This window comes from Asterias rubens, chromosome 1 (genome assembly GCF_902459465.1).
Source record: "Asterias rubens chromosome 1, eAstRub1.3, whole genome shotgun sequence".
NCBI lineage: Eukaryota > Metazoa > Echinodermata > Asteroidea > Forcipulatida > Asteriidae > Asterias > Asterias rubens.
In genome coordinates, this window is record NC_047062.1 from 9,248,363 (window position 1) to 9,272,204 (window position 23,842).

Below are 23,842 nucleotides of genomic sequence, written 5' to 3' on the forward strand. Positions count from 1 at the left end.
AAGAAAATCAATAAAGTGATGTCATACTCGCCTCACGTGGGTCTTTACTTGTATTTGTTTACCGAGGCGCTCTATTGTTGAGAATCAAGCTTGCTGGTTTTAAGAATCCGCGGGGGATGGCTGGTGGTCATGCTTGGTTGGATTGGATTAATTTGGAGTCTGTGGTAGGATTTTCTCTTGTCTTGTCTTTACTGCACAAACCGCCGCCACTGGGCTATCGCCATGCAGACCCTCATGCATGCATGCTTCCATGGCGGAATAAATTTATTCCTCCATGATGCTCCCTACTCAAATTTTATATTGACACTAATTTTGGCTCAAAAACGGGCAGAAATCACACAGTGATGTCATATAAAACTTTATGTTTAAAGGTGGCCCCACTTGTGTGGCCAAGGATAGCTGACCTTGGCCACACAAGGGGCTAGTTTAAAAAGGCAGTGGACACTATATCAGGCCTGATACTTCACGGAGGCAACGGAGGCGATTGCCTTCGATGCCCCTTGTCATTGCCTTGGTGCCCATGAAATGTTACAGCAGAAATTTACAATTTCCTCATACTGTCATAGGGTGCCCTTTGCCAAAGAGAAAATGCCTTGGTGCCCTTGCCGTTTCAAAAACGAAGCATACAGCCCTGCTATTTGATAATTACTCAAAATAATTATTCGCATAAAACCTTACTTTGTAACGAGTAATGGGGAGAGGATGATGGTATAAAAACATTGTGAGGAACGGCTCCCTCTCCTCTGATTCAGAACTTAGAAGTGACAATTCGAGAACAAGGTATTTTCCACGAGTTTGATTTCGAGACCTCAGATTTAGAGCTTGAGGTCTGGAAATCAACCATCTAAAGACACACAACTTCGTGTGACAAGGGTGTTTTTTCTTTCAAAGTTATCTCGCAACTTCGACAACCAATTGACAGTGATTGAGCTGAAATTTTCACAGGTTGGTTATTTTATGCATGTGTTGAGATATATATTACCAAGTGAAAAGAATGGTTGTTGACAATTACCAATAATAGTGTCCAGAGTCTTTAAAGGCAGAGGACACTATTGGTAATTGGGAGTTGTCAAAGACTAGCCTTTTCAGTTGGTGTATCTCAACATATGCATAAAACAATTAACAAACCTGTGAAAATTTGAGCTCAATCGGTCATCAAACTTGCGAGATAATAATGAAAGAAAAAAACACTCTTGTCACACGAAGTTATGTGCGTTTAGATGGTTGATTTTGAGCTAGACCTCAAGTTCTAAATCTGAGGTCTCAAAATCAAATTCGTGGAAAATTACTTCTTTCTCGAAAACTATGGCACTTCAGAGGGAGCCGTTTCTCACAATGTTTTATACTATCAACCTCTCCCCATTACTCGTCACCAAGAACTGCCTTTAACATGGTGGTAGAAATAGAAGTCTACAGTTACACTAAATGCAAATGAATCTCCCAACTTGATATAATTTGCATAATAAACCACCTATGTGACTTAACAATAACCTAAATAAAATGACATAATATTAATAAAATGGTTTCATTTATTTTTCAATGATTTTGTTTCAGGTACAAACCCAAAAGAAAACATTAAATGTCTGTTGAACTGATTATAACATTATGTCGATCAAGCCAGCTATCATAGTCCATGGTGGTGCAGGGACCTTCGGTAGTCATGGTAGTAGTGGGTTTAAAGTCAATGATGTGTTGCTGAGTGGCGTTCAAGATGCTGCAAAGGCAGGATACATTTATCTCATCAATGATGAGGAGACAGCTTCAGTTGTAGATGCAGTGGAGGCGGCAGTTTGCTCCTTGGAAAATAACCCTTTGTTCAATGCAGGTACCGTATTTAGTTTTGTCAAGATTTGTCCAACCTACACTAAAAAAAAATTATTAATCATAATGTCCACATGAAAACCAAAGATCATAGGACATAGAGCCCCTTAGGCGCACACGCGCTATACGATCTTTGATGAAAAACTAGTAATAGTTGCAATCAGAAGGGTTATGCTATCATAACTAGAAAACTAATATCTCCATTTCAAAAGTTTCCCTTTTTTTTCTTCTAGAGTTTCACATGGAGCTTCCCGACAATTTCTACTTTATTATAGACTTTCTAATATAGGTTTATCGCGTTTCAGAACGGACCGCAATGTTTTATATGGGTATAGGCAGATGGGGCAGATTGCTACCACGGTGTGTTATCATGCACGCGACTTGCGCACACATCACCTATATCTTTATGTGGGTTCAACAGCCATGCATCTATCTCTCTTGATACTTTGGTATTCACGATAAACCTTGTGAATATCTCCTGGAGAGTTCATTCCCTCTTTGGCCATGTCAGACGACTCCCAGAAGATACACCTGCCCATGTGACCCTCAAGCTGAGCGTTGAAGCTCGGGGAGGATCGCGCCCCCCTGCCCAGCCTGGAATTAGAGGCCAAGAGGTCGACCTCGCAGCACCTGGGTGGGCCAACTGGAAGCAGACTTCGAGTCCCGGGCTGGGCAGCTGTGGCAATCTGCAGCAGAGCGCATTGGTTGGGCGACTCGTACGTCCCCCTCGGTGGATCAAGAGAATGATGATGATGATAAACCTTTATTGAAATGCCCTTTGCAAAATGAATCTATGCCTTGTGGCCCTCTCAAAGACCTTGATCTTGATATTTTGTCTGCACAAATGCCTCAGTTCTGATGTGGCTGTTGACGTGCAAAGCCACACGCAGTGCAATCTTTTTTACTTTTCTAGCATATAAACGCTGGGAAATGAAATTCCCGGACTGTAGTGTAAAAGATTAAGACCTGTCTGTTTCTATTTAAAAAATCTATGATTGAAAAGCTCTCTATTTTACAAACAGGCACTGGTTCTGCGCTGACTGAAGATGGCAATGTGGAAATGGATGCAATCATCATGGAAGGTCGCGATCTCCGATCTGGAGGGGTAACTTGCGTCACAAATATAAAGAATCCAATCAGTTTGGCTAGGCTGGTCATGGACAAGGCAAGATAGTTTATTAGATTTGGTCGTGTCAAAAAAAAATTTATTATTAGTTCATGACTAAATAAAATATGTGTTCATCTGCCCTTTTTGTCCCTTGTCTTTAGGTTAGGGTACAAAAGCCAAAGCTTCACCCAATCCTAAGTTTTTCCCTCCTGACTTGTCAAGTTGTTATGTTGGCTAGTGGCTTTACTGTTTATAAACTGTCACTGTTCAATAGCCGTGACACTTGTGTCCTTTAAAAGGACACTTAACCATTGCTAATTCGTCCTTCGGATGGGACGTAAAGCCATTGGTCCAAGGGGTTCGTCCTGGTGTTCCTGGCTGGATTGGCAGCATGTTGCGCTTCTGACTTGTCAAGTTGTTATGTTGGCTAGTGGCTATACTGTTTATAAACTGTCACTGTTCAATAGCTGTGACACTTGTGTTCTTTAAAAGCAAGACACTTACTGTTGCTAATTCGTCCTTCGGCTGGATTGGCAGCATATTGTGCCACAGCACCTTGTAAACCATTACTTGATGCTAAGGATTAGGTCTTATATCTCAAACTTCGTCCCACTCCTTGCAAAAATACCAGGCGCTTTGTGTCTTTTGGCAAAAGGCGCGCTATCAATACGGTTATTAGTATTATTTAGTATTATGAAACACCAGTGATGTACTAGGACTATATCATGTGAGGGCAATACCAAAATAAAGGTTTATTGAATTTAATTGAACATACAGGAATGAGAAATTTCAGACTTCTATCCGAATTTCAGTCAGCCTAGTGAAGAAAATTAGCTGTGGTTTTTTCCACATGTTAGTATGAAGAATTCTTGCTCATACATGTAGATCTACTTCTCTAGTGCTGAGGATACTGTTCGTAAAAGCTCCTTGAAGTTACCCTATTTGTTTCCTCAGACAGAACACATTTTACTGGGTGGTAAAGGAGCAAATGCATTTGCAAGAACGATGGGAGTTCCGGAAGTACCCACAGAAGAGTTGATCACAGAGAATCGGCTGAGAGCGCTGAAAACTCGTGCTGGATACACACCCACTGTGAAGTTCATGTACAAAGCTGAGTAAGTTATACACGAGATACAATAATCTCACCTGTTTCTCGACGCCTGTAGACGGCCAACGGCCAACTAGCTGGTGCCTGCAAGCTGGCCACGGGGTAAAGAGCCATAGTTTGTGTCATACCCCATTTCCCCAAGGACCTTGTCGAGTTGGGTTTACGTGTCTGATGCCACACACTCAGACTGAATGAGTTAGATGACATCACTTGTTATCTAATTTCCATGAGTGTCCCCTCGTTCTTGTGTTTGTGTTGAGAGTCAAGAGGCTCTCCCCCAGGTGATCGACTCCCTTGAGGATGCGGAACCCCTCTATCAAGTCACCTCTCAGTCTTCTCGTTTTCAGAGTTGTTAGATGTAGTGCCTTCAGTCGGTCTTCATATTATTTTGTTTATCCTTTAGCTCTGGGATCATCCTTGTCATTCTTCGTTGCCCTTTTTCCAAGACTTTAATGTCTTTCTCTAAGAGACAACATTGGTGTGCAGTGCAATAGTCGAGAACCGATCTAACCAGAGATTTTGCTCTTGACTCTGAAATTTCTGTAGATGATTCCAACAATTATTTTCTGGTTATTTGATTTTCTGGTAGCTTCTGCACAGTGTCTTGAGAATTTAAGTGATTGGTGTATTGTCACACCTAGATCTTTTTCCTAGTCATGCTAGTCATCGACCAATGTATATAAGGATGTGCCCATTCATAGTTCCTTGTTGGGTTATTAAGACCAAGGTGCATCACATGACATTTCTGAAGATTGAACAGCATTTGCCACTCAACTGACCATTGGATATGTTTATAAATGGAGATGTTCTTGCATTCTGTAATGACGCTTTTTGAGTAGGCATGGCTCGCCTCGGTGTTTCTGGGTTGATTGGCTGCATATTGCGCCACAGCTCCTTAAAAACAATTACATGGTGCTATAAAGGAATGTCTCATACTTCAAAAGGTAGAGCCCTTGCAGGAAATAATACAGAGTGCTTTGATACGGCGCTATAAGAACAGAATATTATTATTATTATTATTATTATTATTATTGAATTGTTGTACGTCAGGCATGGATGACCATGGCATGAAACATCTATTATATTATACTTTGTTTTGGAGCTTTATGTACGATACCATTGTTATTCTTTTGTAGTACATCAGGCATGGATAACCATGACACAGTTGGCGCTGTTGCAGTTGATGCCCATGGCAATGTAGCATGTGCTACTTCAACAGGTGGTATCTCATCTCAAATGGCTGGACGGATCGGTGACTCACCACTAATTGGTAACCATTGAAGTAATAGTATTTAGCAGCCATTTTTATAAAGCTGTGTGGTGTGGCCATAGAGTTATTTTTAAGAACTAGAGGCACACTGGTGATGCTGCGTGCACAAACGCAACAGGACCCCGAGGGGACGCCCGCCATTTTGTAATATGAACTTGTTCGCAGGTTGAATGTGAAATACACACAGAGTGTGTTGTTAAACACAGTACACTATGCAATGCTGTTTTGTCAACTTACAAAATGGCCGCACGCGCATGCCAGGTGGCGTATATAGGCCAGTGCGCCCTCTAGTTCTTATATATAACTCTATGGGTGTGGCACACACAGAAAGTGAAGCAGTAGTCGCCACACAACATGCGTGCTGATTTTTTTTTGATCAACTTTCAACTTTTGCATATCGTGAGATAGAAAATATTACTTTACAGTATTAGAAGGTATCCTCTGAAAAAAATTTGATCTAAAACAACAGAATTTGAAGGAACTTTTGAAGTTCTTTTCTCAAACTTTATGCTTACTAAAAGTTTATTTCCTCTCAAGATTTTCTTAAGTTTTGTTTGTTTAAAAACTTTTTTTTTTTCCCATTGAAATTGTGCTACTCTTAAAAAAAAACTAAAAAAAAATATCATTGTAAATTTACTTGCAATTTGGCAGATGCCGCGATTTGTAAATTTCTATAATGGAACCATTATTTAAATGAGTTGTACAAGGAGCAAAGAATTTCCTTTTGATTGCCCTCCCTCTTGCAGGTTGTGGCGCATACTGTGACAATGCTGTTGGTTCTGTATCAACTACCGGACATGGAGAAGCAATTGCTAAAATGACATTAGCACGCCACGCCACCTTCCTAATGGAACAAGGAATGTCACCGCAGGCAGCACTAGAGAAAGCGCTTACTAGTATGGCTGAATGACTTCAGTCACAAGGTGGCGCCATTGCAGTGAGTAAACTTGGGGAAGTTGGATATTATTTCAACACTCAGGGCATGTCATGGGCTTCAATACAGAATGGCAGAATACATTATGGGATTAATCCTGGCCAAGATTTAGTTCAAACATACTGAAAAAATGGTGAGAGTTACTTTTCTTTTTGTGCCAATTTTTATTCTATGAAGTAATTTTTTACGACAGGAAAACTAAATCCAATAATAAGAAACACTAACCACAGTCCTATACTTCTTTGGTACTGGAAATATACATTGGTTCATTGATACGAAAGTGACCAGTCTTAAATATGAAGAAATGGAATATAATTTGTTTTAATTTGTTGGCGTCTTCTTATAATGTGCTTTGAAATCAATAAGAAGTTGGAATTGTTAAAAATGTACAATGTGTCACTCTTATTCTGATATTTGTTTTATACTGCACAAACTGTAATATATAAATATATACTTAAGCATTATTATATCTGCTATATTTTAAGAGAGATGAGAAAACATTTTTGGTTGTTTTTTGCACTGATGACGCAGGTAAACTGTCAAGTGGATGTAAAACAGAATTGCTTGTAGCTGGATCAGTCTAACTTAATTAATAACAAGATGTTGAACCTTAAGTTAAAGGAATACATTTTCTGGAAGTTGCATCGAAAACTGTACCCATGTGTGTTTTCTGCTTGCTTTTGTTGATGCAACCACCCTGTCTATATCCTTTAAAAAAGGCCACCACTCCTGCTTTTTTGTCAGACAACAATACCAATATATGTATCAGCATTCTCCCTTGACAATGGTCCGCTGGCCAAATGCCAGTTAAAACGGAGGACAAGTCAGAACTCAGTTCAAAGTCACCTGGAAATAAAATTGTTTTCTTTCAAACACAAGAGTGTATGGCTGTATGCTAATGAACATTAAAACAATTTTTTTAGTAGTTGTTTGTCACGAATTGTCAAACCCTGAGTATTTCCAAGCATCAAGCAAACTATGATTAGCTGATCCATGGCAACAAGAGTGTGATATAAACTTATATTGATCCCTTGCATAAGGCGCAGTGCACTTACGCGCCTATCTTGTCACCTATTTTGGGAGTCAAAATGTACAGTGCACAAGGAATCAATCCCAAAACGGTGGAATGGAAGGGCAAGCATTGTTTGGAGATGCCCATGTTGCGCAAGTTCTATTGCATTATGGCCAACATCAAACCCCGTTCTTTATAAGTAGCTGTTGTAACTCTGTGTTATGTGCTGTTTTAAGCTATGTGTCATGTTTGCTTAAAGGCAGTGGACACTATTGGTAATTACTCAAAAAATTATCAGCATAAAACCCTGCTTGGTAACAAGTAATGGGGAGAGGTTGATAGTATAAAACATTGTGAGAAACAGCTCCCTCTGAAGTGCCATAGTTTTCGAGAAAGAGGTAATTTTCCACGAATTTGATTTCGAGACCTCAAGTTTAGAATTTGAGGTCTTGAAATCAAGCATCCAACTGCACAAAATTTCGTGTTTCACGGGTGTTTTTTTCTTTCATTAATATCTCGCAACTCCGACGACCAATCGAGCTCAAATTTTCACAGGTTTCTCATTTTAAGTGAGAAGACTTGTCTTTGACAATTACCAATAGTGTCCACTGTCTTTAAAGATCAATTCTTTACCACATGTGCATGTGCTTGTGGAATACAGGGGGAACAAAACAAATTTGCATGTCATATCCAACTTATATACAGAAATCTTTTTCAACATCAATTAGATGAAATACACACATCTTTTTGTAGATTCATATTGTAAATTTCTGGATATAGCAGCTAAATCAGAAAGTTGAGTACTGAACAATTATAGGAAAATATATTTGAGCACAATTAACTCAACTGAATTAGGTCTACCTACATGTAGCTTTTACAAAGTTCAAATAGTGGTTTTAGTTTGGCATTAAACACCACTTTCAGTTTCATGATGAGAAAAGAAAAGTAGTTCTTGAAACACTCATGAAAAGCTTCATGTTTTTAAAAAGTGAGCTCAACCCTTGAATTTAAGGTACGGTACAGGGTTGGTAAAACTGACAAAATAACCGCCCAGATTCAGAGAATAGTGGGAAATCTTTTTTTTTTTTCTTTGGGGGGGGGGGTAGGTTTTTAAGATACATATTTTGGCAAATATGACTTCTCTTCAGAGAAAAATATATCACAGGAGAAAAACAGTGGTTCAAGTATGACCTTTAGAACCAGTGAGCTCTCAGACTAAAATTAAACAATGACGTTTCTAAGTATCTGTTTTTTATAAGGTGGTGTGTTCTTCTGTGTGTGCAATAGTCATTAAAGATGGAAACTAAATTGCACCAGCGAATAGAAATAGAAACTCATATCAAACATTATCTTTTTACCTAATCTGGTAATCTGATAACATCGTGACTCGTCACATGTTCATTGTGTGAATCATCATTAAATTGTGGACAGTGCATAAAGAAGAGACCGGAGATAAAATGAATGTTGTACAAGGCTAAATATTTAGGTGTAGGCCTACAAACTGCTTAGAACCAGTAACTGTGGTGTTGTACGACCTAGTCCTATATATATTTTTGTTTACATCTTCCGTTGTAACATATGACCAACAAAAAAAGGGTCAAGTAACCGCCAGATTTCAAATCACCACAACTGCAGGATCCCATGCATAGAGCGATTTTTCCCCACAAGTTGTAAATGTACAACACACAAGAATGTTTACTCCCAAAATGGCGCAACTGTTGGGTGCATTGGGTCAATAAAGGGCTATCCATAAAAAAATATCCTTCCAGCAGTAGGGCAAACTATGGCTGTCACACTGCCAGCCCAGTCAATATTGACCAAATGGGAGAGTTTGAAACGCTAGGTGGCAGCAGACTTACACTAGGTAAATATTCCCTAGACCTTTTCGCAAATACCCTTTGCACAAGCGCCAACTGTTGATCCCTAGCTATCCCAGAATGTACCTAATTCCATGCCTAACGTATGCACCTGAGTATTTACGATAAGGTCTATAGACCCATTGTGCAAGCGCTAACTGTTGAATGAGGTGCACGCTAGTCTACCCAGCAATCAAACTTGATCGCTAGGTATACCAGCATGCACCTCATTCCACGGCTTATGCGCGCGTACTGAGTATTTGCAATAAGGTCTATTGTTTACGTAGTTCTGAGCACGCGCACATAACCAAGAACAACGGATTTACCAGGTAAGTCTGATGCCACCGAGCGTCCCAAAAGTCCCCCATTACACCCAGATTTGTGTGTAGAGTGAAGGCTGCAGGGGTGGAGGAGGGCTTGGCCATGTGGCTGATGCCTGCTGGTCATATGTATCGGAAGATCCTGCAGGTTCTTTATGCATCATTCCTTTCAAAATCTCCAGATTTTCTCTCAGGTCTCTAAAGGTTGGCCGTCTGGTAGGATCCACATTCCAGCAGCCTAACATCAAGCTGTATCTGTATTGCATGCAGAATAAATATAGGATACCAGACCATAACCACAGGACCATTATTCATTTGTCTCTCACACAAACAAAGTTGCATCCAAACTGAGGCTAAAGGGGAAAAAGACTGGCAACTTCATTTCGGTCTATTCCTTTTAGTTTTGTATAGGGTGTTTTATTTGAGATATTTTATTAGAAATGTCTAAAACCCTCCAGTATTTACTGACCCTTGTCATTGTAATTCTTTACAACTGAAAACAAATCTATCATCATAATTATTTTGTTACTTATTTAAATGACCATTTCACTTCAAAAAGCATGTCACCTTTCACCATTTTAAAGTTTCCTCTGTTTAGCTGAGATTGGTGTCATTTGGGAAAAGTAATATCTGTGTACAAGAGGTTGATGAGAACACTGAAGGCACTGGACAAATTTGGTAATTGCCAAGTTCTCACATGGTGTATCCCAACATATGCATAAAAAAACAAACCTGTGAAAATTTGGGCTCAATTGGTCATCGAAGTTGCCAAAAAACAATGAAAGAAAAAAACACCCTGTGTGCTTTCAGATTCAAATATTTTAGTGAGAAATAACCATGTTCTCAAAATCTCCATTACTGGAGGGAGTCAGTTCTCACAATGTTTTATCCTATCTCCGTTGCTCGTTACCAAGTAAGTTTTTATACTAAACATATATTTTGAGTAATGACCCAACGTGTCCAGTGCCTTTAAATGACAACTTACAAGGAGTTTGGGCAACCGTCCGGCTGATGGAGGCGGTGGCCTTCTTCAAGATGAAGTAGCATCTCGTGATTCCTAAGCCCAGCATAAGGTATCTTGGCATGGCAGAAAATCTCCCATATTGTTACACCAAATGACCACTAGAAAAGAAATACATGAAGAAAACAACAATGAGCTTAAAACCACAGAGCAAGTTTCTTAAAGGAAAAAAAACAAAAATGAGTCTACCACAGAGCAAGTTTCTTAAAGAAAAAAACAAATATGAGTCTTCCACACAGCAATTTCGTAAAGAGAGAGTTGGAAAATGTGAGAAATAATAGCATTTCTGGCATGTTGTAAAAGAACATTCATAAATACCTCAGACAGTTTCGCTATTCCTATTGGTGGAGAGCGCGTCACGTGGGTGTGTATAAACCTTTGTTTATGACCGGTAAAAAGTGTTAATTCATGGTCGCGTGTCACACCCATGATTCATGGGCGTGACACGCGACCTTGCACCTGTTCTTTTGAGACCTGTTCTTTGAGACAGTTTCTTCATTCCTATTGGTCGAGAGCAACGACTGAAACAGTGAGTTGTGCCACATCACGCGATACGCGCGACGCGCACAGCATTCCCTTGTAAGGAGTTGTTTACCCAAGGGTGGCAGAGGGCTTTACCATTTCATAACTAGAGGGGTTTTGTGTTGAAAGAAATCATTTAACAATTATATTTTTTGCATTTATTTGACTTTTTGACCAAAAAGTGATGATGTTTTTGACCGAAAAGGTATTTATGAATGGGAATCAAAGTGTGTTGAATTGGTTTTCAACTAGTGGTTTAAAACCGCCGAGGCCTGGTTCTTTATAGATTACCTTGACTTCGTCTCGGTAAAACTATCATGAACCAGGCCTCGTTTGGATTAAACCACTAGTTGAAAACCTCTTCACCACACATTGATTCCCTTAATAAAAAAAAACCTGATAATGACAATGATAGCCAGAACACCTTTCAAAATGACAGTTTTTAAAGAAAAAAAAACTTATTTTTAAGCTTGTTGAAAGGTAAAGAATTGGGGTTTTAAATCCAAATAGACGCTTAAAAGTGCTTTTTTCACTTAAAGCCATTTTCCTCTTTCGGTACAGAAAAAAAAAAAAAGGTTCACAGATTTACATATTACTTACAGGGTTTACAGAAGGTAATGGTGAAAGACTTCTCTTGAAATATTGTTCCATGAAATAAAACCTTAAAACAATATAAATTCTCGATATCGAGAATTACGGATTTATTTTAAACACATGTCATGACACGGCGAAACGTGCAGAAACAAGGGTGGGTTTTCCCGTTATTTTCTCCCGACTCTGATGACAGATCGAGCCTAAATTTACACAGGTTTGTTATATTATATAGAAGTTGTGGTACACGAAGTGTGGGCCTTGGACAATACTGTTTACCAAAAGTGTCCAATGGCTTTAACAAACTTGTTTCTTTCCCCACTCCCCTTGCTGCCGCTTTGTATCATTTAAGACCTACCACATCACTCATTGTAGTAAAGATGCCATCATTCAGGCCTTCCAAAGCAACCCATTTGATTGGGAGTGAGTTGGATGTACTCTGTTGTGTCCTCATCTTATAGAAGTTGTTCCCGTTGGTCTTCCTGGCTAGGCCAAAATCAGCCACCATGATTTTGAAGTTGTCATCCAGCCTTACATCAAAATATATAGATTCGACTCATAAATTATTCCAATGAATTCAATTCAAATCAGTTATGCAATTTTAAATCATGTTGAATTGTTTAAAAATCAATTGCTTTTTTCCTCACATTCTTATTTTGGGGTGTCAATCTAACTGAACTATCCCCAACTTACCAAAAGAAAAAAGAGGAATCCAAACCACCTCTTCCTTATATTGTTGTAGCATTGTGTCTGCCATATCTCAAAAAGGCTTTCTGCCAGCTAGCCATTGGCACCAACAAGTGAAAATACACAACTATGTTCCGACACCCCTGGTGTGTCTTCCTTACCCTTGCCCCAGCCCTAGCATGTAAAACATAAGGAGGATGTAGGAACACAGGGGGTGTCGTCAACCCCTTGCCAAAGGTTCGGTAATATTTACATGCAGTTTCTAGTTGCCAGATCCCTGTGGATGATCTTCTTGTCTGAGATGTATTCCATTCCAGCTGCTATCTGAATCATCATGTCAAGGCGCCAGTGCAAAGCCAGCTGCAACAAATACAAACAAAACCCTAGATGAAATTTATTTTGTTTATTAATTCTAAAGATAGACTTAAAGGGGCATATGCATGGTGGAAAATACTAAATAAGTAAGGTTTGCGGTGATACCATGTGAAAATCTCTTAAATGTTAGTAGTGGTGGCTCTGAGAAGAGCTGTTTTTTTTTATAATTAAAAAAAAATCCCACTCTCCTCATCAGAGCCGCCACTTCTCACACAAGATATCAATTCTGGTTGTGAAGCGAAGGGTTTCAGAAAAGTGAACATAATCACTATACTAGCCAAGAACCTCATGAAGAGTAGACAACAAAGATCATTATTTCAGTTTTCGATGTGGGAGGAAAACCCCAGAGAGTTGTTTCAGGCAAAACCCAATCCACACCAGGCGAGGAAAGATCACCAATACGCCAACTTGAATTTTTATTATTTTATTATTAATTGGTTTATTGTTAAAAACACATTGCAGCCTAAGGCTGAATTACATGCAATTTACAAAGAAGAAAAATACAATATTAAAACTCAGGCAGTCTGAGACAAAATTTTACAAGAAAGCACACAAACAGTCCTTAAAAGATGATAATGAAAAAATTATTAATCAAATAAAATTAATTGAAATGTAGAACAAAGAGCCACTACTCCAATAGCTAATTTATTCAACATACATGTACTGCATCTCTTTGGAACCGCTTGCCTGGTGCATGTTTCCCTCCATTCTAGACTGTTTTAAGAGGAATATCAATTCCTACCTTCAGCCTCCCCCAAGTTGCTTTCACATTAAATGTATCTTCTTGTAGCCCCTAAGCCAGAGTTCTAATAGCCTTGTTTGGGCCAAACTTGCATACAAAATATATTTCAAAAACTTTCCTTTTAGTGTAAGCCTACAGGATTTCCTACCTCTGTCTTGTGGACAAGTCTGGAGTCTCTTAAGAAGGAGTTCAAGTCTCCCTTCTCCAAGTAGGGCATGACAATCAATGGTTTGATCATCTTGGAGAGTTCATATTCAAGACTTATTCCTGTAAGGAGATGAATAATAAAGAGAGGAAATGTTGGCAAGAATCTGAAATTTCATGGCACTACTGCGGAACTCTGCTCAAGATTACAGCCAAAAGATTAAAAAAAACCTTAATATACACGCCACGTCACCTTAAAGACAGTGGACACTACTGGTAATTGTCAAAGACTAGCCTTCATAGTTGGTGTATCTCAAGATAAGCATAAAATAACAAACCCGTGAACATTTGAGATCAATCGGTCATTGACCTTGCGAGATAATAATGAAAGATAAAAACACCCTTGTCACACGAAGTTGTGTGCGTTATAGATGGTTGATTTCGAGACCTCAAGTTCTAAATCTGAGGTCTCGAAATCAAATTTCTGGAATATTACGTCTTTCTCTAAAACTATGGCACTTCAGAGGGAGCCGTTTCTCACAATGTTTTATACCATCAACCTCTCCCCATTACTTGTCACCAAGTAAGGTTTTATGCCAATAATTATTTTGAGTAATTACCAATAGCCTCTAAAGGGTTTTGTGTACTTTTTGTACGCCAAAAACACAAAAGTACACAGCTTAACATTAAACTTACACGGTTTATAGATAATAATGGTAGAAAGCTTCTCTTAAAGCCATTATACACTTTCGGTAAACAGTATTGTCACAACTTATATATAAAATAACAAACCTGTGAAAATTTAGGCTCAATCGGTCATCGGAGTCGGGAGAAAATAACGGGAAAACCCACTCTTGTTTCTGCACGTTCCGCCATGTCATGACATGTGTTTAAAATAAATCCGTAATTCTCGCTATCGAGAATTTATATTGTTTTAAGGTTTTCTCGAAAAGTAAAGCATTTCATGGAACAATATTTCAATAGAAGTCTTTCACCATTACCTTCTGTAAACCCTGTAAATTATTTGTAAATCTGTGAACTTTTTTTTTTCTGTACCGAAAGTGTATAATGGCTTTAAAATATTATTTGCTGAGATGGTTTAGTTTTTAAGAAAAGAGTAAAACAGTTTCACAACAACAGTTTTCATGTAAGCAAGCACAACGGATTTACGCAGATTATTAGTGACTCTCCTGAAAACTTTGCTCTGTGATTTTCACTTTTTCTCTCAAAAACTTGACATCTAATGAAGCTGAAACTTCTATGAACAAAAATCTACAGGCAAATCACTCTGGTGGGATTCTAGCCCAAAACCTTTGCATTGCTAGAGCAGATGTCTTGCCACTAAACCATCGAGCTAGCCCCATAGCTTTCTTAAGTGTGATTTCAAAATACAAATCACTATGGTAATTATTGACAACTCATCTTATGATGAATCTTAGCCAGCTGGGCCTGGTTTTACCAAAGCACTTATTTGAGATTCATCTTATAAGATAAGTATGCAACACTGTCACAGTGGTCTATATTATGACATCACATTTTGCTTGGCAATTGAGATTGATTTGCACCTGAGATCTGTCTTGACTCTTTGTGAAATCAGCCCCTGGTTTCTATTTTCATTTCGTTACCAACTTCATGAACTGTGGTTGTCTTTCTGGCTCAATTAGGGACAGTGTTAAATTGGTATCTAAGTCAACTATTGATTTATGTGAAAGCATAAGCTTGCTGTTCTGTATTTAAGTTGATGAGTGGTTCTAAGAATGTGGCCCTGTCCACCACCCATCTTGCTCTTATCCACTAAGCTGTTTGCCAGTTCCTTCTTCACTCTTTCTTTTATCCCAAGATACTTCCAAAAAGACTATTATTAATATTAAAGCGAACATTTACACTCATGTTAAACCAGGCCTCGAAATAACCCACGGCACCCAAAGCAATTGCAGTGGTTCTCTGCGCTATTCCTGTGGTGCCCTAATTGCAGAGTTCCATTGCAAATTTACATTTGCCTCCAAGTAATATCAGAGGAAAAATGACTTGCCCCTTCATGAGCGAAGTTCAAGGCCTGTTAAAGGCAGTGGACACTATTAGTAATTACTCAAAATAATTATCAGCATAAAACCTCATTTGGTAACGAGTAATGGGGAGAGGTTGATAGTATAATACATTGTGAGAAACGGCTCCCTCTGAAGTGACGTAGTTTTTGAGAAAGAAGTAATTTTCCACGAATTTGATAACGAGACATCAAGTTTAGAATTTGAGATCTCGAAATCAGCATAAAGGTGTTTTTTTCTTTCATAGTTATCTCGCAACTCCAACGACCAATCGAGCTCAAATTTTCACAGGTTTGTTATTGCACAGAGAATAAATGTTTCAGTGCAATCACCTTTTTATACTGTATGATTATATTTTTATCGTTGGCAGGGGTCTGGTTTTACACATCTTTTGATGACAATTTTTATACTTTTGTTTTAACCTTGACAGCCCCTGTACAACTTGTAACTATTGTGTATGTCTAAAGATTTAAAATAAAATTTAAATAAATAAATAAATAAATTTTATGCATATGTTGAGATACACCAAGTGAGAAGACTGGTCTTTGACAATTACCAATAATGTCCAGTGTCTTTAAACTATATATACTTGTTTAGTGTGCAATTTAACCTTCAAATGATTCTCTTATTACAATAAGAACTTACCCATGATTTTCAGAACATTGGGATGACTGAAGTCCACTGTCATCATTCCTTCTTCGATGAGATTTCTAGCCTGACCATTCCAGTTTTCTATCACAAAAACAAAACTTTTCTGTGTTCTGAAAGAGATCTTTATTTAAAGAGATCTAATAGACTATATGTTTTTACTGAGACCTATCTGTTGCTTGCAATCTCTATTGGATCTTTATGGAAAGGTTTGCGGTAACACCATGTAATGACTATCTCTAATGAGTTGGGGTGGTTCTGAAAAGAACTGTTGGTTTCTACTTTCTATTGGATCGTTAAAGTTAATCTTACAGGGCATATAAACAGTTGTTTAAAGGGAAGGTACACGTTTGGTAATTGTCAAAGACCAGTCTTATCACTTGATGTATCCCATCATAACCATAAAATAACAAGCCTGTGAAAATTTGGGCTCAATTGGTCATCGAAGTTGCAAGAAAATCATGAAAGAAAAAAACACCCTTGTTGGACGAAATTGTGTGCTTTCAGATAAGAATAAATGACTTCTAGCTAGAAGTCTTTTATAATTTTAGTAAGAAGTTACCTATTTCTCAAAAACTCTGTTAGTTCAGAGGGAGTCATTTCACACAATGTTTTATCAACAGCTCTCCAATGCTTGTTACCAAGTCAGTTTTTAAGTTAATATTTGTTTTGAGTAATTACCAAACACGTACCTTCCCTTTAATCCACAGTGGTAAACAGGATTGAATTTGTTCACTATCTATTTGAAACTCACAAATATATAATACAATGACCAACACAGCAAAAGTTGCAGGAAATTTTACATACAAATGTTACAACAAAATAATTGTATGAACATTAGAAGTTCGAACTCAGCAAAATAAAGTTAGGAAATCTTTCAAAATTCAGATCCATTTTAAAACAGAATATTTTGTCCCAGAGTTGCTAGTACTCAATAATATGAGTACCGTCTTAATGATACAGCCGTCGATTTCACAAAACTCTTCCTAACTTGAGATTAATCTTAGGACTTAGGACGAGTCCCACCCCTGCACTGTAGCATGCAGACCTTAAGATTAATCCTAACTCGAGAGTCGAGATAAGATGAGTCCTAACTATATGTGAAATTGACACCAGGTACTTATACAATGCAAGCCAACTCAATAAGTCCATACTCGACCCGACTGAACTGAAAACGTACTCAGACTCTGATTCTTTTGAAATCAGAGTTCGACTACATTTTCAGTTCTTTGGTCAAAATACAACATTCCTTTTTGCTTTCCTATACTTTGCATTAATGCAAGGAAAAGATAAATAAAGCTCTCGAAGCGTCAATTAAAAGTTGTATGTGATGTAGGCTATTTGTGTTAAAAAGGTACATGTAGTAATCATAGCAAGCACAGATTGTCATACAAAAATTATGCTTAAGTGGAAGGTACACGTTTGGTAATTATTTACTCAAAACAAATATTAACTTAAAAACTGACTTGGTAACGAGCATTGGAGAGCTGTTGATAGTGAGAAACGGCTTCGTCTGAAGTAGCAAAGACTTTGAGAAAGATAATTTCTCACTAAAAAATATAAAAGACTTCTAGCCGGAATTCTTTTATTCCTATCTGAAAGCACACAAATTCGTCCAACAAGGGTGTTTTTCTCCCATCATTTTCTCCCACCTTATTAGATGACAAATTTAGCTAAAATTTTCACAGGCTTGTTATTTTATGCTTATGTTGGGATACACCAAGTGAGAAGACTGGTCTTTGACAATTACCAAACGTGTACCTTCCCTTTCTCTAATTGTTTATTTTATTGTTTCTTTAATGCGCTTAGAGGCTTTTGCATTAGGCGCTTTACAAATGTCTTATCATTATTATTATTATTTAATAAAACAATTACAGTATTAAAATACAAAACTCATTTGCAGTCCTTTTTTTAAATTATTTATACTCGTACCCACACTCAGATATCCAAGTTTGTGGTACTCGGCTTTTGGACTCAGTACTCGGATATTAGAACTCACAGTACTCAGACCATTGTTCTACATGTAATATTCAATGGCCCAAGTACTCCAACTTGAGTACTACTCGTGCACCCTAGTACTCATAAGTACTTAATACTGGACTGAGAAGTACTTGACGACAGCACTAGTTTTCATCAAGTCATATCTACTACTTCATCTGACAAAAAATTCCTTGGTTATGACCGAATGTAGTGACAGTGGATGCCGATTACCTTTGATTATCTTGACAGCCACTTTTCGCTCCACTCTGTAGGTAGACTCAGTGGCTAACATACCGAGATGAACCTGGGAGTATTGGCCTGAAGTGGAATTCAAAAACTCAGAATGAAAAACTTAAACATTAGTCTCTAACTATTGTTGTTGATCAGAAATTGGCCCCTAACATCCTAATTCAATTAGGAAACAAAAAGGGTAAGAGTTTTTATTCTTAAAATGAATGCTAAAAGAACTTCTTGTCTATCAAGTAAGTACTTAAGGTATTACTTGTTTTTTTTTTTTTTTTTTTTTTTGGGGGGGTATGGGTTGGTGGCATGGTAATCTTCATTGTGTATGATATCTGAGATCTCAGCCAATCTTATGCCCCGCACGTCTACACATCCGATGCTTTGCAGTTAACAAGCCCCAACCCACCAGTCCTCAATATGTCCATCCTACAATGTAGTTTGATTTGTTCAAACCTAAGTCCCTTTGTGTTTATATTAAACGACATCCCCACTTTCAGTAATTGAGTGGTGAAAGTAATTTTGGAAGCTAGCATTACTTAACTTTATCATAACCTTCATTACAACTGTTATTTTATTATAATCTTCTAAGCTAAAAAGTTTTGAACTTTTTTAGAAAAAACAAACATTTTCTTTATAACAAGGAAGTTGGCGCGATGGCTGTTTATGTACAACACACTTGGCTCATAAATGTGTACAAGGTTACACTGTGGGAGAACAAAATCATGCATTGCGTTTTCACTTTCCTTTGCATTGCCTCATAATAAGGAAATAAAAATGACCAAATATATCAACTTTCATGAACATTGCTTTTGATAGTTTTGTATGATTTTAAACTTTGCATGGTGGAAATACAATATGGAAAGGTTTGGAGTAACACCATGTAAAGACTATCTCTAAATGAGTTGGGGTGGTTCTGAAAAGAATCGTTGGTTTCAACTCGATGCACTGATCTCCTTCTCGAGAAAAGGAAAGAAAAAAAAGTGAGATACCTTCGCCGATGACTTTATGGAAAGAGAGTTTTTCCCGGGGGATGAGAATGGATTGAAGTCTCTCCTTCATCTGTTCATCGAATGCCAACTCATCCACTGAGAAGGGAAGAAGGAGTGGAAGAGAAAAGATGTCAGCAAAGGTCAAACTTAGTTTCGAGCTTCATTCATTTTTCAATTGATACTTGTCTTTATGAAAGTGGAAAAAAGGACTAACAAGTTTCAAATTCACTTATATTGTTATAATTTGAAACTGTTCCAAAATGAAATACCTACAAAATGTTTGCATGTGTCATGGACAATGCAAAAATGTACCACACAAAATGGTTTGTACATGGCTGACGGACTTGAGATAATGTTGGGAGTCTAAAAGAAAATTCAATTTAGTTTTTCATTAACTACTTTAGCAGCGTGTTCTTCGCTGGAAGGATTTATAACTAAATGAAATTACGAAAAGTATTATGAGCTTGGCTGCTTCGCCTGCTCGTAATGAACAGAAAGGGGCAATACTTGTGCCAACAAAATAATACGGTACCTTAACTTTTAGGAATAAACTAATAGGCTTTTAGCTGCAGTGTGCCTATTAGCTGTGTACTACTGCCAAATAGCACACCACAGCAACAAGCGTCTTAGGAAAAGTAATGTGGAAATAAGAGTCGAATGGAATACGATAGTTGGTTGTAAAAGCGATAACTGTTTAAAGGGACAATATACATACAACGAGTAGGTTGGTTTGCTGTGCCATGCTCGTCAGTAGTAAAAAGCGAAGTTCGAGAGAGAGTGCGTATGCATGTCGAGCTTTATATTCCCGTGGGGTTGAAGAAACGCACATTGCGTGATGTAAATAAAATAATGTTCGAGGGCCGCCTGGGCGTGTTTTATGGGACAAAGGAAAATACTGTAAGGGCTAGCTACACTACCACTTCTCGTTGGTGGAGTTTTTGTGTAATGCCTGAAATGAAAGCTTATAACTTTCTCAAAACTCTATAATAGCTATTTTAAAATTGAGTTCTAGAGTTGTGGGGTCAAATTGGCCAGAAGTTGCATCTATATGTACAATATCTTCTTTTCTCTGCATCTTTGCTACATTCTCTGGAACCAAAAACTTCTCTACCTATATAAACAAAATGCCACCCACGATTGACAACAAATAAAGTAGTAAAGAGTACATTTTTTTCATGGAGTTTTCATCAAGCAAACTCACACTTGAGTCTTTCCCAGAACTCTTTGGGGTTCAATGTGAAGTCTACATGACCATCATATACGGTGTCCTTGGCTTTAAAGTTGACCAATATGCGCTGCATATAAATCTTTCTCCTGTATAGGAAATGGAACACAGTTTGAAATTGTTATCAATCTTACAGAAAAAATAATAAGATAATTGGTTTTGTCAATTTGTGGGCTACCGATGCTTCACACCAGCGTCACTTGTAGCTACAGTCCGCAATGTTAGTAGTCAAGCCATGCCCCAGGAAGCAATGCATGTAAACTTGCAACACCTAAAATGCACCTTACACTGTATACAACACACAACGGGACAGCGACTTCACAAATAGTGTCACTGCTGCAGAGTGAGTTCCTGAAATTGGTCCCATTGTTTTGAAGCTTGCTCGAAGTTATCGTCAGGAGACTGAAGAGTGTGAGCGCGATATTTAGGTTTCAGTGTAGAGTCAGTCACTGCTCTGAACTAAAGGCTCAGGGTTATTACCCAAATGCAAACTTACATCTCCTGGAAGCAGATCACACAGCACAGTAGAATGAAGAGACCTCCAGCAAGTGCGGCAAAGCCTATAATAATCCAGGAATTTGTGTCTCCGGTTATAGATGTTGGTTTCAGAGTATACGTAGCATTTTCAGTCATACCTTCCAACAAAGAATATGCAGAGATATAAGAAAAGACAACAATATTGTTAAAATTTAGTGAGGTTTGCTGTTATAGAACCATGTGTAATTCTCTTTTGAGTAGTGTTGGTTCTGAAAAGAGCCGGTGCTTGACAACACCATGTTTGGATCAGTATGCTCTGATTGTCTTCAGGAGGAAGACTGCTGATCATAAGAGATTTCAAATGGTGCTACCCCAAACCTCACCTAATTTTACTCCCACCATGCAAAGTTTCAAATCATACAACAATTATACACTTCTGCAAACTTGATACTGAAATAACGCATTCAAATTTTAACAACAATAATAAAGACATCCATACAGTATCATAAAAGAATCTTTATAGGAGAACACATGATTATATAAAAGAAGAATAAATAAAAACAAAATGGAGTTCTACAAAATGAAGTTCTACACATTCAAAGTGAAAATCATTTAGAGGATTTGTTTTAGAGTGGAGTATTCTAGATTGTGATAAATAACTCTATAAAGAATGTAAGCTGGTAAACTGTTCATATCAACAAAGTTAAATAAATACACACAACAACTGATAAATAATCAAGTGGTAAATATTGACATTAAGTATGCTTTGGAAAAAAATAATTTATTGAAAACATACCTTCCATTGGCTTGATTTATGTTATCCAATGCCAAGGTGTCTGTTCATAAGAGCTGGTCTCTGGAAGAGTACATTCAGTGTTGTTCTGTAGTTTGCAGTGAAGTGTACATCAAAGAAATGTTAAACTTGCATCAGGGAAGAAGGATATCAGTTGGAGTTTACCCCATTCACTTCAATGTAGTACCCGTTACTTACAAAAAATACAAGCCTTGAATTACCTCTAGATTTGAACTGCCTTTAGGTCCCGTGGGTAGACGTCATCTGCTCTAGAATGGAAAAAGCTTGTGGGTCCACTCCCATCCGAGATATGCCTGTGATTTTTGTGTCACAGGAAAGGGAAAGTTGATTTAACAAATACACCTTGGTAAAACACAAGCAATTTATGCATTAATTAAAAGTATTAATAAAGGCCAAGTTTGTCTACAGCAAGAGACAATGAGATCTGTGGTGTAAAGATAATGGAGAAGAGAATACTGCTTAGCAAATGTCTGAGAGGGGCAACAATGTAAACTTCATGGACTGTTGTCTTGAATCCAGCTGTTTCTGCTATAAGCCATATTGTCTGTGCTAAGCAAGTTTATGTGCTTACAGGCTTTATGAACCCAGTAAAATAAGCAAAGTGTCAAGTCTCTTTATAGCAGAAGAAATGATGCAAGAGGTTTGGCAAACTCAAGTAAGTGAATTTGGGTAACAAATGTCTCACTGAATTACTTTGATTAGCTGTGAATTACTGTGATTTTTGCAACATTGAATAAATGTATTATGACTGATTGATCATGGGTATTATATCAGGTTTGTTACTAGACCATTTGCCACAAGTTAAAAAAAAAATAAAAGAAATAAGCTTCCACTTTCAGTTTAAATTATTCTTCAACCATTATAAATCCATACTTACCCTTAGTAGGGAGGGGTTTAACCTACTGTTCAGCAGCCATCAGAATAAGAATGTTGGTTATCTTAACAATTTTAATCTGACAATTCTTGTGAAACCCCGCCTCAGGAAAAAGCACAGTTAAATGGCCAATAAATCATTAAATGGCCAATAAAGCATTTAAATCCCGACGAGGAAATACTTCATGACAAGTCTTTCCTGTATCACATCATGACTTGATTCAATTTTTTTCTCTGAGGGACAGAAAATGAAACTTGTTTTATTTTTTTTAATTTATTTTTTAGAGTTCTGCACAATTGTTTATTTAATTGTTGACCCCTCTAAAAGGTCACACTTCCAGTCTAACTTTCAGTATCGGAACAACCTTCAAATTAATTAGGATTATTTTTCTTCCCAATTCTCTCTCAGTTGTGCCATAACGGGGAAAAGTTTATCTAAGTAAACTAAATTGGTTTTGGGGGGTTTTGTTCACCCTGAGGGTTTTGTTCACAATGAAATTTTCATCAAATTTCAGAAGAAAAAAAACCCAATGAAAAATGGTGTTTAACAGAATGTTGATAAATGTTGAAATCAAAATAAGGAAAGGTGTTTTTGGCATCTCCAATGACAACTTTCTTTACTATGACAGCTTTTTAGATCATTAAATAAGCTTTTTAGATGATTTGTCTATTTTGAAAACTGGTTCTTTAATTTGGGGTGGACAAATAGCTGTCATTTTGAATCTACCCCCTCCCTTTCCAAGTATAATAATTACCAATCCAATACTCTGTCTTCAAAAAGAAAGAATTTCATTAAAAAATAACTATTTTGAACAGAGTCCAGGCAATGTGGCAGAGCTCATAAAGATGAATATGCAAGAGGGGGATTAATTGATACACCAGTGGTATACAAGCAAGTTTTTAAACCAACGTTTAGAAACCCTTTTAGATGTTTCATCACAAAAATACACAATAATGAAAACACAACTTTATAAGCGTATCTAAGTTGGCCTTGAAAGGCAAAAAGTGTTTAATGTTTTATTCACGTTTTCATATTC

At 37.6% G+C, this 23,842-nt stretch overlaps 2 protein-coding genes across 2 annotated transcripts; one reads left to right on the forward strand and one right to left on the reverse strand.

Annotated features, from left to right (window-relative positions):
* Positions 1-59: 59 nt before the first annotated feature.
* Positions 60-7,575, forward strand: LOC117288438 (isoaspartyl peptidase/L-asparaginase-like). The gene is made up of 6 exons (XM_033769305.1): positions 60-164; positions 1,555-1,825; positions 2,844-2,986; positions 3,884-4,044; positions 5,174-5,307; positions 6,054-7,575. The coding sequence occupies exons 2-6, from the start codon at positions 1,606-1,608 to the stop codon at positions 6,215-6,217; spliced, it is 822 nt and encodes a 273-aa protein (XP_033625196.1). The 5' UTR covers positions 60-164; positions 1,555-1,605; the 3' UTR covers positions 6,218-7,575.
* Positions 7,576-7,642: 67 nt separating this feature from the next.
* On the reverse strand, positions 7,643-23,028 carry LOC117294594 (tyrosine-protein kinase Mer-like). The gene is made up of 13 exons (XM_033777083.1): positions 22,810-23,028; positions 22,133-22,225; positions 21,915-21,999; positions 21,138-21,276; positions 20,618-20,730; positions 19,417-19,512; positions 18,416-18,502; positions 16,202-16,288; positions 13,516-13,634; positions 12,504-12,610; positions 11,922-12,093; positions 10,415-10,551; positions 7,643-9,684 (listed from the first exon to the last, which is right to left on the reverse strand). The coding sequence occupies exons 3-13, from the start codon at positions 21,919-21,921 to the stop codon at positions 9,477-9,479; spliced, it is 1,272 nt and encodes a 423-aa protein (XP_033632974.1). The 5' UTR covers positions 21,922-21,999; positions 22,133-22,225; positions 22,810-23,028; the 3' UTR covers positions 7,643-9,476.
* Positions 23,029-23,842: the final 814 nt, after the last annotated feature.

Bases quoted from the DNA above. Each gene is read 5' to 3' on its own strand.
- LOC117288438 (XM_033769305.1), top strand. From the start codon at position 1,606: ATGTCGATCAAGCCAGCTATCATAGTCCATGGTGGTGCAGGGACCTTC. The intron at 4,045-5,173 runs GTAAGTTATACA...ATTCTTTTGTAG, and splicing joins AAGTTCATGTACAAAGCTGA to TACATCAGGCATGGATAACC. The intron at 5,308-6,053 runs GTAACCATTGAA...TCCCTCTTGCAG, and splicing joins CGGTGACTCACCACTAATTG to GTTGTGGCGCATACTGTGAC.
- LOC117294594 (XM_033777083.1), bottom strand. The intron at 20,731-21,137 runs GTAAGTTTGCAT...TTTCCTATACAG, and splicing joins GTGATCTGCTTCCAGGAGAT to GAGAAAGATTTATATGCAGC. The intron at 19,513-20,617 runs GTGAGTTTGCTT...TTCCCTTCTCAG, and splicing joins GTTCTGGGAAAGACTCAAGT to TGGATGAGTTGGCATTCGAT.